Source organism: Cherax quadricarinatus, chromosome 62, assembly GCF_038502225.1.
Source record: "Cherax quadricarinatus isolate ZL_2023a chromosome 62, ASM3850222v1, whole genome shotgun sequence".
Classification (NCBI taxonomy): domain Eukaryota; kingdom Metazoa; phylum Arthropoda; class Malacostraca; order Decapoda; family Parastacidae; genus Cherax; species Cherax quadricarinatus.
The window spans coordinates 14,977,744-14,991,334 of NC_091353.1; the positions used below are offsets into that span (position 1 = coordinate 14,977,744).

At 40.5% G+C, this 13,591-nt stretch overlaps 1 protein-coding gene across 5 annotated transcripts in view; it reads right to left on the bottom strand.

Annotated features, from left to right (window-relative positions):
• Rilpl (Rab interacting lysosomal protein like) overlaps positions 1-13,591 on the bottom strand; it is a gene marked incomplete at its 5' end in the record, with an annotated part of 507,005 nt that overhangs the window by 352,708 nt on the left and 140,706 nt on the right. For 2 of the 5 annotated variants that reach the window (XM_053774591.2, XM_053774588.2), the window contains 1 exon segment: positions 11,873-11,973. In XM_053774591.2, the coding sequence (XP_053630566.1) occupies positions 11,880-11,973 (94 nt within the window). 5 annotated transcript variants of the gene reach the window in all.

Genomic DNA, 13,591 nt, shown 5'->3' on the forward strand with positions numbered 1-13,591 from the left:
TTTCTCCAAAGTATTGAAGAGTACAGGAGGAGCAAGAAATAGAGTAGACACCAGGAACATCTGTAGAGGGAGGAGAGGTATGAACGAGGTTAGTGCGAAGAGTGTTAGTCTGGTGGAAAGTAAGCTTGATGTCAATGTGCTCTCCTTGCGGCTCTACCACAAGATCTCTGTAACCTCCTCTCTCTACCATTGTCTTTGACACTGCTCGCCTGAATACACAAATTCATTCTTCTAAACTACAGAATAAACTTTGTCTCATCTCAGCCAGCCCTTGGTCTAAATTCTCCCTCACTGACTGTGTTACTAACTTGTCGTGTGTCTCTCTCTCTCAATATGAGCTTGAACTTCTTGGTTTTGGCCTTTCCTTTGCCACTTCACCTGCCCCTCATGCTGGTATTGCCCTGATTAGCTCTTTTGATTCTTTTCGTCAGTCTCGCTCCCATAATCTTCCTGACCTGTCCACTTTTTGTGGCGCTCTCCTTCCTGCTCTTGTTAGTCTGTTTTCTAAGAACCACCACCTTCTGCGCCATTACCAACTTGCCCTTTCTTCTCTTAAATCTAACACTAACATTATCATACTATCTTCTGACAAAGGTAATTCGGTAGTTATCCTTGATTGCGAGGATTACCTCCGTAAAGCTGATGTCTTGCTCTGACTCACGTACCTACACTCCTCTCGTTTCCAACCCTCTTGATCGCATCAAGAGAACTTTCAACAAGAAACTAAGGACTCTCTCCGACCTCTGTCCTCCTGACTTTGACCTTGTTCAACGGTTTCATGTCATCTGTCCCTCTCTTCCCTATTTCTATGGCCTTCCCAAAACTCATAAACCTGATATTCCTCTACGTCCTACCATATCCTCTAGAGGTTCTGTCTCTTATTCTCTTGCTTCTTGGTTGGTCAAAACCCTCACTCCCTTTCTTGGTACTTTTTCTCCTGCCCACCTCTGTCACTCTCAAGACTTTGTTGAATGGGTTCGCTCTCTCCCGACCTGTAAGATGCTTAGTCTTGACGTTGAGTCCCTCTTCACCAATGTCCCTCTTGATGATGTCCTTGATTTTCTTAGAGAGAAGGCCCATGAAGGGTTTCTTCATCTCCCTATACCTATTGATGTCTTCCTTGATCTTATCCACCTCTGTGTGGACTCTTAATTCCTTTTCCTTCCAAGGGAAATATTATTCTCAAACCTTCGGTGTGGCTATGGGCTCTCCTCTCTCTCCTGTCCTTGCTAATCTTTACATGGAGTACTTCGAGACTGTTCTTCTTCCTACCATCAATGTGCGACCTTCACTCTGGCTCCGCTATGATGATGACGTCTTTGCTCTGTGGCCTCATGACTCGTCTCTTCCAACCTTTTCTTGAAGCTCTTAATAATCTTGCCCCTTCCATTAAGTTTAAAGCCGAATGGGAATCTAATTCCTTGCTTCCTTTCCTTGATGTCCATGTCCACCGCTCAGATACAGGTTTTTCCTTTTCTGTTTACTGCAAACCTATGCACAGTGGCATGTACATTCACTACTTTTCCTATCATGCTTCCTCTGTCAAGAAAAGTGTTCTTATCTCCCTCTTTCTCCATGCCCTCCGCATCTGTGATCCTCAGTTCCTTCCAGCAGAAATTTCCACTCTTCATAATTCGCTTTCTCGTCTTGGCTACCCTTCCCATTTCATAGACTCTGCCCTCTCACGTGCTAAATGCAATTTCTTCTCTCCCAAACACTCTATTCCTGGGAACTCTCCTGTCCTCTGCCTTCCCTACATTTCCGGTCTTTCTAATCTCAACAATTCTCTCCGTCCCTTAGACATCAAGCTTACTTTCCGCCAGACTAACACTCTTAGCACTAACCTCGTTCATACCTCTCCTCCCTCTACAGATGTTCCTGGTGTCTACTCTATTTGGTCAATCTCTTTCTGACAGACTTAGGGAGCACAAAAATAGTGTTAGGCTTGCCGACACTAATAATGCTCTTTTCTGTCACGTCAGAGATCACAGCCATCCTATTGACTGGTCTTCTGCTAAAACTGTCTTCCCTACTTCCAACTTTAACAGTTGCCGTCTGGTTGAATCCTCCCTAATACACAACTTTCCTTGTATGAATCTTAGTCCTAGCTTCGTCTCTGTAGATGCCTTCCTCTCCCACTACATTGTATAATGCTCCAAACTTCAGAACACCCGTGACTTAACCTGATTCCTCCTTTTTTATTCTTCTCCCTCTTCCCCTTTCCTCTTTCCAATTTTCTTTTCTCTTCTGGGATGTCTTTCTTTCTTCTGTTTTGTGTTTTAGTTCCTTCATTATTTATTTCATTTCTTCCCCTCCTCCCGCCCCACCTCTGTGTTCTTGCTCTCCCTCTGTGGGCACCTAGCTCCCTTGCAGTGCTCCCCTTTCTTTGTATTTGACTGGCTCCTCCTCCTCCTTAATTCCCCACTACCACTACTACTACCACCACCACTACCTCTTCCTGCCTACATTACCCGTCCTGCTCCACTTCTCTATGTGCGGGTTATTTGTGTATCATTCTAGTCACGGTATTGTGCCTTTTTTGTTATTTATTTCCATTAGGGTCCTTGTACCATATGGTACAATGTACCATATGGTATAATGTACCATATAATATAATGTACCATATGGTACCATTGTACCATATACCATTGTATGACATGGCACCTTTGTACCATATGGTACCACTGTACCATATGGTTCAAAACCATAGAATTCCTCTTCAGATCCACTTTTATCAGTCTTAGAACTCGCCGGGTCACCATCTAGAGAAGACCCGGGCTGAAAGTACCGGCAAATCCCTAATGAATGAAGTCTTAGAACTGTAAGTTGTGAAGAGGAGAGTGAAAATTTGCCAGGAGAGTGAGTGGGGAGTGAGAGCTTCCTTGCTGCCAGGCATGACAAACAAAGCTACTTTGGCGGTGTTCCCACAATGCCATGCAGGCGTCCAGATTTTTTCAATAGTGCGCACACTGACCACCCAGACCCATTCTCTCAGATGTAGGCCTCCCAACCCCCTTGCGCTAAATTTGACGCCGCTAGAATTTTGGCGCAGATCTACGGTTTGGACCCTCAATGAAAAGCCATAGATCTACGACACGGACCTTGAAAGGGTTAAAGGTTATTTAGCACATCTGTAAAGTGGATACATATTAATTTTTTTAACACAATGGCCATCTCCCACCGAGGCAGGGTGACCACCGAGGCAGGGTGACCACCGAGACAGGGTGACCACCAAGGCAGGGTGACCACTGAGACAGGGTGACCACCAAGGCAGGGTGACCACCAAGGCAGGGTGACCACCAAGGCAGGATGACCACCGAGGCAGGGTGACCACCGAGGCAGGGTGACCCAAAAAAGAAGAAATTTAGTTTTTCTTCTTTTTACATTTAACAATTTATACAGAAGAGGTTATTAGCTCCTGGAATTTTAGTCACCTCTTACGAAACGCATGGCTTACAGAGGAAGTATTCTTCTCCACTTCCCCATGGAGTATATTAAATATATAATATTTTAAGCTTAGCACTTCGTGCATATTTTCTGGCATGTTAATGAGAGGCATTTTATTATAAGTCTCTGATCTGTTACTGCTTTTGCCTTGAGCATTAAATTTCTTCTCTATTATTTATACATACAGTGGACCCTCGACCAACGATGGCATCGACTAACAATAAAATCAGGCAATGATGCGTTTCTGCGTAAAAATATTGGCTTGACCAACAATGAAGAACTCAGGTAAGGACATTCTTCCCAAATACATTCGCCTGTCTGCCCAGCCTGAGCGCCTCAGCTGCTCTGCCTTCAGCTAGTGTGCCATTGTTTACAAGCCAGGGCGGACAGTGTCACACATACATGTGATATATTTTGTATTATTCCATTTTTTTAGTGCTTGTAACTGCTAAATAAGCCACCATGGGCCCAATGAAAGCTTCTAGTGCCAACCCTGTGGTAAAAAGGGTGAGAAATACTATGGTCAGCTGTTGCTGTACCATCATCAGCTGCTGCTGTACCACTGTCAGCAGCTGCTGTTACTGCAGCACTGTCGGCTGCTGCTGTACCATGGTCAGCTGCTGCTGCACCACTGTCAGCTGCTGCTGTACCACCATCAGCTACTGCTATACCATGGTCAGCTGCTGCTGTTGCTGCACCACTGTCAGCTGCTGCTGTACCACCATCAGCTACTGCTGTACCATGGTCAGCTGCTGCTGTACCACCATCAGCTACTGCTGTACCATGGTCAGCTGCTGCTGTTGCTGCACCATGATCAGCTGCTGCTGCACCACAATCAGCTACTGCTGCACCACGGTCAGCTACTGCTGCACCACGGTCAGCTGCTGCTGCACCACGGTCAGCTGCTGCTGCACCACTGTCAGCTGTACTACTCGAAGATGTGGAGAGAGTGTTGTTGGTGTGGCTTAACACGAAACAATTACCGAGAAACAATTAACCCCAGAGGGTTAGCCATCCAGGATAACTCAAAAAAAGTCAGTGCATCATCGAGCCCCAGGATGCGACCCACACCAGTCGACTAACACCCAGGTGAACAGGAAAAAATGCCTGGAACTAGTGCTCACATTGGTGAATTTAAGGCCAGCAAAGGTTGGTTTGAGAGATTTAACCCTTTCAGGGTTTCTGACATACTAGTACGGCTTACGCACCAGAGTTTTTGACGTACTAGTACGCCTAAATTCTAGCACCCTCAAATCTAGCGAAAGCTGCTAGGCCTACATATGAAAGAATGGATCAATGTGGTCAGTGTGCGCAGTATAAAAAAAATCCTGCAGCACACAGTGCGTAATGAGAAAAAAAAAATTTGACGGTGTTTTTGGTTTAAAACAGCAAGTTTGCACTGTATTTTCGTATGGTATTTATGACGGTATTCTAGTTTTCCTGGTCTCATTTTATAGAATGGAAGACATATTACAGAAATTGAGATGATTTTGATTGGTTTTACAATGCAAAGTACCTCAAAATTGAGCCCAAAGTAGCAGAAATCTTCGATTTTTGCCAAAGTTCAAAGTAAACAAGTCATGCTACGTGTCCAATACACATCAACTGGTAAGTCTAATATTCTTTCACAAGTGCGCTGATATTATTTATACCATTTCCACACTAATGCAGTAGTCTGCATAACAGTAAATCTTCTATTTTTTGTGAGAATAAAAATTCAAAGTGGAAAGCAAAAGAATGTAAGAGGGGCGTGAGGACATGACTAATGAACAGAGGAAGTGTTATTTTAGTGCCAGGAATGTCTTTCTTGTTTTTTCTGGACCCTATTTGGAAATTGGTATCTTTTGAAATTTGTGTGAAATTGGCAAAATTGCTAAATTCTGACCACTTTATTGGATAGTTGAAATCGGTAAATGGGTGGTTTCTTGTACTTATTCGATAGAAAAAATGGAGTTCTAGCAAAATAGTTATGATTTTTGTCAACTAGTACACTGGAATTGGCTGAAAATAGGGCTTAAAGTGGGCAAAATCGCCGATGCATAAACATCGTCGAGACCACTAACTTCACGAGAGCATAATTCCGTAAGTTTTCCATCAAATTTCATACTTTTGGTGTTATTATGATAGGGAAAAGATTCTCCATCTTTTCATAAGAAAAAAATAAATTTTTTTGTTTTTTTTTGGAAAATTTGTCAACCCTGAGAACAAGTCTGGGAGAGGGCCTGTCGACCCTGAAAGGGTTAAGAATCATAGTGGCATACACAGTGTGATAAGGCTTGGCGAAGCTGAAAAATTCCAACCCCAACAAGTGTTCAATTGTGACGAAACAGGCCTGCTCTGGAAGAAAATGCCAAACAGGACCTACATTACTCAGGAGGAAAAGGCACTCCCAGGACACAAGCATATGAAAGACAGGCTAACTCTCATGTTTTGTTGCAATGCTAGTGGGGATTGCAAAGTGAAGCCTTTACTCATGTATCACTCTAAAAATCCCAGAGTGTTCAAGAAAAACAGTGTCTCATCACTCATCAATACTCTTCAATAAAGGTAAGTGTCATTTTAGTATTTATTTATGTATTTATTGTGCATGTCTCATTGTTTTCTTTGTAGGGAAATGTATATGTCATGTAAAAATTTTTTTTTTTAACACTTTTGGCTGTCTGGAACGGATTAATTGGATTTCCATCATTTCTATGGGGAAAATTAATTCGACTAATGATAAATTCAGCTAAGGACAAGCTCTCTGGAATGAGTTAAAATCATTGGTCAATGATCAACTGTATACAGTATCTTGTACTTAATAACATTCCTTTCCTAACTGCAGGAATGCTAGATATACACAGCATTATACAGTGGACCCCCGCATACCGTTGGCATCACATAACGATTAATCCGCATACCGCTTGCTTTAATCGCAAAAATTTTGCCTCGCATACCGCTTAAAAACCCGCTCACCGCTGTTCGTCCGAGACGCATCCAATGTGAGCCCTCAGCCAGCCTCACATGTGCCGCCCGTGCCATTGTTTACCAGCCAGCCTCCGCGGTAACATCCAAGCATACAATCGGAACATTTCGTATTATTACATTGTTTTCGGTGCTTTATCTGGAAAATAAGTGACCATGGGCCCCAAGAAAGCTTCTAGTGCCAACCCTACAGCAATAAGGGTGAGAATTCCAATAGAGATGAAGAAAGAGATCATTGATAAGTATGAAAGTGGAGTGCGTATCGCCGACCTGGCCAGGTTGTACAAGAAACCCCAATCAACCATCGCTACTATTGTGGGCACCAGAAAGGCAATCAAGGAAGCTGTTCTTGCCAAAGGTTTAACTGTGTTTTCGAAACAAAGATCGCAAGTGATGGAAGATGTTGAGAGACTCTTATTGGTGTGGATAAATGAAAAACAGCTAGCAGGAGATAGCGTCTCTCAAGCAATCATAAGCAAAAAGGCTAGGAAGTTGCATGAGGATTTAATTAAAAAAATGCCTGCAACTAGTGCTGATGTGAGTGAATTTAAGGCCAGCAAAGGTTGGTTTGAGAGATTTAAGAAGCGTAGTGGCATACATAGTGTGATAAGGCATGGTGAGGCTGCCAGTTCAGACCACAAAGCAGCTGAAAAATATGTGCAGGAATTCAAGGAGTACATAGAAACTGAAGGACTGAAACCTGAACAAGTGTTTAATTGTGATGAAACAGGCCTGTTTTGGAAGAAAATGCCAAGCAGGACCTACATTACTGAGGAGGAAAAGGCACTCCCAGGACATAAGCCTATGAAAGACAGGCTTACTTTGTTGATGTGTTCCAATGCTACTGGTGATTGCAAAGTGAAGCCTTTATTAGTGTATCACTCTGAAACTCCCAGACCGTTCAGGCAAAAGAATGTCCTCAAGGAGAATTTGTGTGTGCTGTGGAGGGCAAACAGTAAGGCATGGGTCACTAGGGACTTTTTCTATGACTGGTTACACCATGCATTTGCCCCCAATGTGAAAGATTACCTAACTGAAAAGAAATTAGAACTTAAGTGCCTCCTGGTGTTAGACAGTGCCCCTGGTCATCCTACAGACGTGGCAGAGCGACTTTATGGGGACATGAAATTCATTAAGGTGAAGTTTTTGCCTCCTAATACCACTCCTCTCCTGCAGCCCATGGACCAGCAGGTTATTGCAAACTTCAAAAAACTGTACACAAAAGCTCTGTTTGAAAGGTGCTTTGTAGTGACCTCAGAAACTCAACTGACTCTAAGAGAGTTTTGGAGAGAGCACTTTAATATCCTCAATTGTGTAAACCTTATAGGTAAGGCTTGGGAGGGAGTGACTAAGAAGACCTTGAACTCTGCTTGGAAGAAACTGTGGCCAGAATGTGTAGACAAAAGGGATTTTGAAGGGTTTGAGGCTAACCCTGAGAGGATTATGCCAGTTGAGGAATCCATTGTGGCATTGGGAAAGTCCTTGGGGTTGGAGGTTAGTGGGGAGGATGTGGAAGAGTTGGTGGAGGAGGACAATGAAGAACTAACCACTGATGAGCTGATAGATCAACTTCAAGAGCAAGAGGCCAGACCTGAGGAAACTGGTTCAGAGGAGGGGAGAGAGAAATTGAAGAAGTTGCCTACTACAAAGATTAAGGAAATCTGTGCAAAGTGACTTGAAGTGCAAACCTTCATGGATGAAAATCACCCTCACACAGCTATTGCAAGCCGTGTTGGCAACCTGTACACTGACAATGTTGTGAAACACTTTAGGGAAGTCATAAAGGAACGAGAGGTACAGGCCACTATGGACAGATATGTTGTGCGAAAGAAGTCCAGTGACTCTGAAGCTGGTCCTAGTGGCATTAAAAGAAGAAGGGAAGTAACCCCAGAAAAGGACTCGACACCTCAAGTCTTAATGGAAGGGGATTCCCCTTCTAAACACTAACATTCTCTCTCCCCTCCTCCCATCCCATCAATCATCACCAGATCTTCAATAAAAGTAAGTGTCATGTAATTGTGCATGCCTTTTTCAGTTTGTGTGTATTAAAATTAACATTTCATGTGGTAAAATTTTTTTTTTTTCATACTTTTGGGTGTCTTGCACGGATTAATTTGATTTCCATTATTTCTTATGGGGAAAATTCATTCGCATACCGATTATTTCGCATACCAATGAGCCCTCTTGCACGGATTAAAATCGGTATGCGGGGGTCCACTGTATATAGAAGAATAAAGGAAATAATATATTTTTCCAGTGGTGGTGACAATGAAAGTATCTGGTGAGGCCCTGAAGGGCAGTGATGAACCATCCAGGAGGAATCCCAGAGGAAGGATAACACAGGACTGCAGTGAGTATGCCCCTTATATAACCTTTCTGGAGGTCCTTCTCACTGCCTGTTATGAATTCCAGGCTTGTTATGAATTCGCATGCTTCTCGTAATTGAGTAGGGAACGCGAGTATAACTTCTTAATCAAGGCTTCTTGACTTATCCGTTGGCTGTTAGTGTGCAACAAGTGAAGTCCGTGGTTAAGATTTGTTTGGATTTATAATAATACACACTTAAAACTGTACTACTGTAAATTGTGTTACTTGTAATATTTTGCTGCCTCTCTATTGTAAATTGTACAAATTGTAATACTTTTTGCTACCTCTCTTTTTATAATAATACATAATTAAAATTTACCACTAATAACCTATGTCTAGTCTTAAGTAGTGTGTAAACATTAGTATTAAGTCTGCGTGAACTGCTCATGCATGATAGTGGCTTTCTTTGTGCTTAACAATATTTTATTACATGTAAACTACATGCTGTATACTACACAAATAAAGTTGTTTGTTTGTTTTCTTTATTTTTAACGTGGAGTGTTAGCCGCTCAGGATAACTCAAGAAAATCAGTGTGTCATCAAAGACTATCTTATTTCCAATAGGGTCCTTAATCTTATCCAAGAGGATGTGACTCACACAAGTCGACTAACACCCAGGTACCTACTTACTGCTAGGTGAACAGGGACGGCAAGTGGAAGACAATATGCCCCACATTTCCACCCATGCTGGGGATTAACCCTTTGACTGTTTCAGCCGTATATATACATCTTACAAGCCAGCATTTCAGACGTGTATAGTATACTCAAAAATTCTAGCGGCTTCAAATCAAGCAGGAGAAAGCTGGTAGCCCAACATGTGAGAGAATGAGTCTGTGTGGTCAGTGTGCGCTGTATAAAAAACCTGCAACACGAAGTTCATAATGAGAAAAAAAAATCTGTGTGTGTTTTTGGATTAACACACTGAATTTGAGGTGTATTTTCATATAGCATTTATAGATGTATTCTTGGTCTCATTTGAAAGAATGGAAAATTATAACAAGAACAATTTATTTTAGCCTAACCCAACTAAATATATTTTAGATTTGTTTACAGTAATTTAATACTAAACAAACTCAGTGAAATATATTTTTTTCGTTAGGTTCAGAAATAGAGATGATTCTGATTAGTTTCACTATGAAAATGACCTTGAAAATGAGCTCAAAAAAGCAGAAATGTTCTATTTTTACCAATGTTCAAGAGTAAACAAATCATCCAACACGTCCAATACACATCAACTGGTGAGCTTAATATTCTTTCACAAGTGCACTGTTATTATTTATACCATTTTACAATAAAGTAGTAGTCTACATTACAGTAAATCTTCTATTTTTTGTCTCCAGGGGGGCCTGGAGACATGACTAATGAATAGAGGAAATGTTATTTTAGTGCCAGGAATGTCTGCATTGTTTATTCTGGACCCTATTTTGAAATTGGCATTTTTTTTAATTTGTGTGAAATTGGCCAAATTGCCAAATTCTGACCACTTTATTGGGTAGATGAAATCGGTAAATGGGCGGTTTCTTGTACTCAATCAATGGAACAAATGGAGTTCTAAAGAAATAGCCAAGTTTTGCCGACTGGAATAATGGAATTATCTGAAAATAGGGCTCAAAGTCGGTGAAATCGTCGATGAGTAACCATCACCGAGATCGCTAACTTCGTGAGAGCGTAATTCTATAAGTTTTCCGTCAAATTTCGTAGTTTTGGTATCATTAGAATCGGGAAAAGATTCTCTATCATTTCATAAGATAAAATCATCTTTTTTTTTTTTGGAAAATTTTGCAACATAGAATGACAGTTTCAAAAATGGGCTTGCGACAGTCGAAGAGTTAAACCATGGACACTGTGTGTGAGGCATGAGCATTGCCAACTGAGCCATGGAACACCTTCTGTTGAGGGTTGGCCATAGTGACTTTTCTCTGAGATATCAGCACAAATCCTCCTTAAAACAATAAGCCCTACCATCTCCTGACAACAAAAAAGTCACTTCTGCTACTGCTAGCATGAATCAGTAGGTCTTCTACAGTGTTCATGTTCTTGTTTCCTGCACTTCACTAGGTTCACATTATATACCCTGTGTACTCACCTATTTGTGGTTGCAGGGGTTAAGTCACAGCTCCTGGTCCTGCCTCTTCACTGATTGCTACTAGGTCCACTCTCTTCCTGCTCCAAGGACTTTATCATACATCACCTTAGAGCTATGTATGGATCCTGCCTTCACTACATCACTCTCCAGATTGTTCCACTGCCTGCCAACTCTATGACTGAAGAACTACTTCCTAACATCCCTGTGACTCATCTGAGTCTTCAATTTCCAGTTGTGTCTCCATGTTGCTGTGTCCCATCTCTGAAACACACTGTCTCTGTCCACCTTGTCAATTCCCCTCTGTGTCCTTGCATTATTGTATTAGTTTGATAAAGCTCCTGAAGAGAATGTAGTTGTAATAAATACCTCATTAGTTGCTTGTATTCTTTTTACATTGTCAAAAGTTCTACCAGCATTTAAACATAATATTTATAACTTTTAGCAGTAATATGCTCACAAGAAGCATTAGCCTGGAACAATTCAATGGTAAACTTTATGTAGCCAAGTATCAAAAGTATTGTTAGTAACCTTAATATGTACAAGTATATTAGTTAAAATTATGCAGATTCCCTTGGGAATTATAATCTATGTCAACCATAACTCACTGATAATGTCTCGAAAAATCAGCCTACATCTTATATGCTGAAGGTCAGGGTCAAGGATAGGCTCTGGGTGAAGTTTCAGCTGTTGTTTAATTATAATTATGACATAACTATTTATCATACATTCCAGAGGAAAAGAATGATCACTTAAATAGGAAAGTTCCTAGTTAGAGGAGGTATTAAAATTCGCATGTTAGAAATGTTAGTAATAAAACCAGTCACCAATAACAATAATACAACTCACTGCAGTCACAAGTTACTATTAATTCTAGTGGCCATTAAATGAGAATTTCTCAAAAAGGCAGACCTCACAGAATATATAAAAAAAGTATATTGCATCAATCAAGTTTTTTTTAGTGTGAAACCAATAGTTTGTTGTGAGTGCAGTTGAATGGTCACAGCCTACCCCAGCCTCAGAAGGTTTTTTGCCCTTCCTGTACACCACCCAGCAGCTTGTCTTCTACATCACTTATGAAGCGATTCGTGATAGTGTTCAAGAATCCAAAGCTGAAACCATGTGGAAAGTTAAAGCAATGTAAGGAAGAGAGAGAGTACAACAATGAATATTATATTAAAAAAAACTAGTTCTGAGTAAAATAAGAAGACCTGGAAGACCTCTGTATCTCTGAAGCTGATACTCAAGTTTAAAAAAACTGTTAAGTTACCAGGAAACTGCGATGACTGGTTCAGTCTTCCCATTACAAAGTTTGTGCACGAACAACTGAAAACAAACAAGTCAGGTACACTCTGTGCTATTCTGTATTAGAACTAATGGCAATGCCTCAATATTTTCCATGAAGCAATGCCACAATAAATTGTTACAAACTACATGTACCCATGATGTACAATATGACCTCAGATATCAGTTATGCTCCATTGATCTTTTATGTTTTTTAAAAAGGTCTGATAACTGTCTAGATTTGGTAAACTGCCACATTTTGCAGCATATAAGACAAAATGTCTCAAAAATTCAGCCTACATCTTATATGCTCAAGGTCAAGGTCAAGAATAGGCTCTGGGTGAAGTTTCAGCTGTTGTTTACTAACATTATATTACAACTGCTTGGGAACATAATCTTATATATATATTATATGATCATGTGCCTTATATGCCAGAAAATACAGCAAGTGATTTAAAGTTGATTTCACCTACATTATACAAGACAAAAAATATGCATTATATAAATGTTAGTTTAGAGAGATCAAGTAAGAGCATTAGCATGCAGCCTTTCTCCAGAGTGAGGGAAAAACAGCCTAGTTACCCAGCAAGGAAGTGAAGGACAAAGTTTAAGCCTCATTAAAATACTGAAACAATGTTTCTGATCAATATACCAAAATAATCAATGGAGTACACAAAATGTTAACTTAGTAAAATAAAGGGAAAGTACTGAGAGGAATAATTTTAACTTAGGAGCAATAAAGCTATATTGCAGAAATGATCAAGTACTGAGATGAAGAATCATATTCTGACTCCAATAGTAAGAAGGTGTTATAGCCACTGTGAAAATGACATGACACAGATAATGACATGACACAGATAAATAATGACATGATACAGATAAATAATGACATGACACAGATAAATATAAATTACATTTATATAAGAGAGAAAAATTGAAAGGCATAATACCATGACTGAGACAATACACAAATAACCCGCACACAAGAGAAAGAACTTATGACAACGTTTCAGTCCGACTAGGACTGGGCAGTTAATGTGGCTGGTTAATAGTACAAGTCGGACCAAAACATCGTCGTAAGTTCCTTTCTCCTATGTGCGGTAATTTGTGTACATAAAAGGGAAAATACATCCTAACACAACATGGTGATATCTATCAATACATTTTTAAGTTCAGCAGAAACTTGCGAGCAAAAAAAAAAAATCATTTTAATTTATAATTTTTCCAGTTTTTTCCATAATGCAACTAAATTAATGCATAGGCATACTCTAGTGCAAATTGTGGGGACCCAGAGTTTCAGGGAAGAAGATACATGTAGGGGAAGATCTACTATGAAACTAACTAATAAAGCTTCTGGGCCCCTAATCCCAGAGGGGCCCCAGAAGTGGTTTTAGTTCACATTGGTTAAAAGTTTTGGGTCTACTGTATGAGAATGGATTTTTAAAA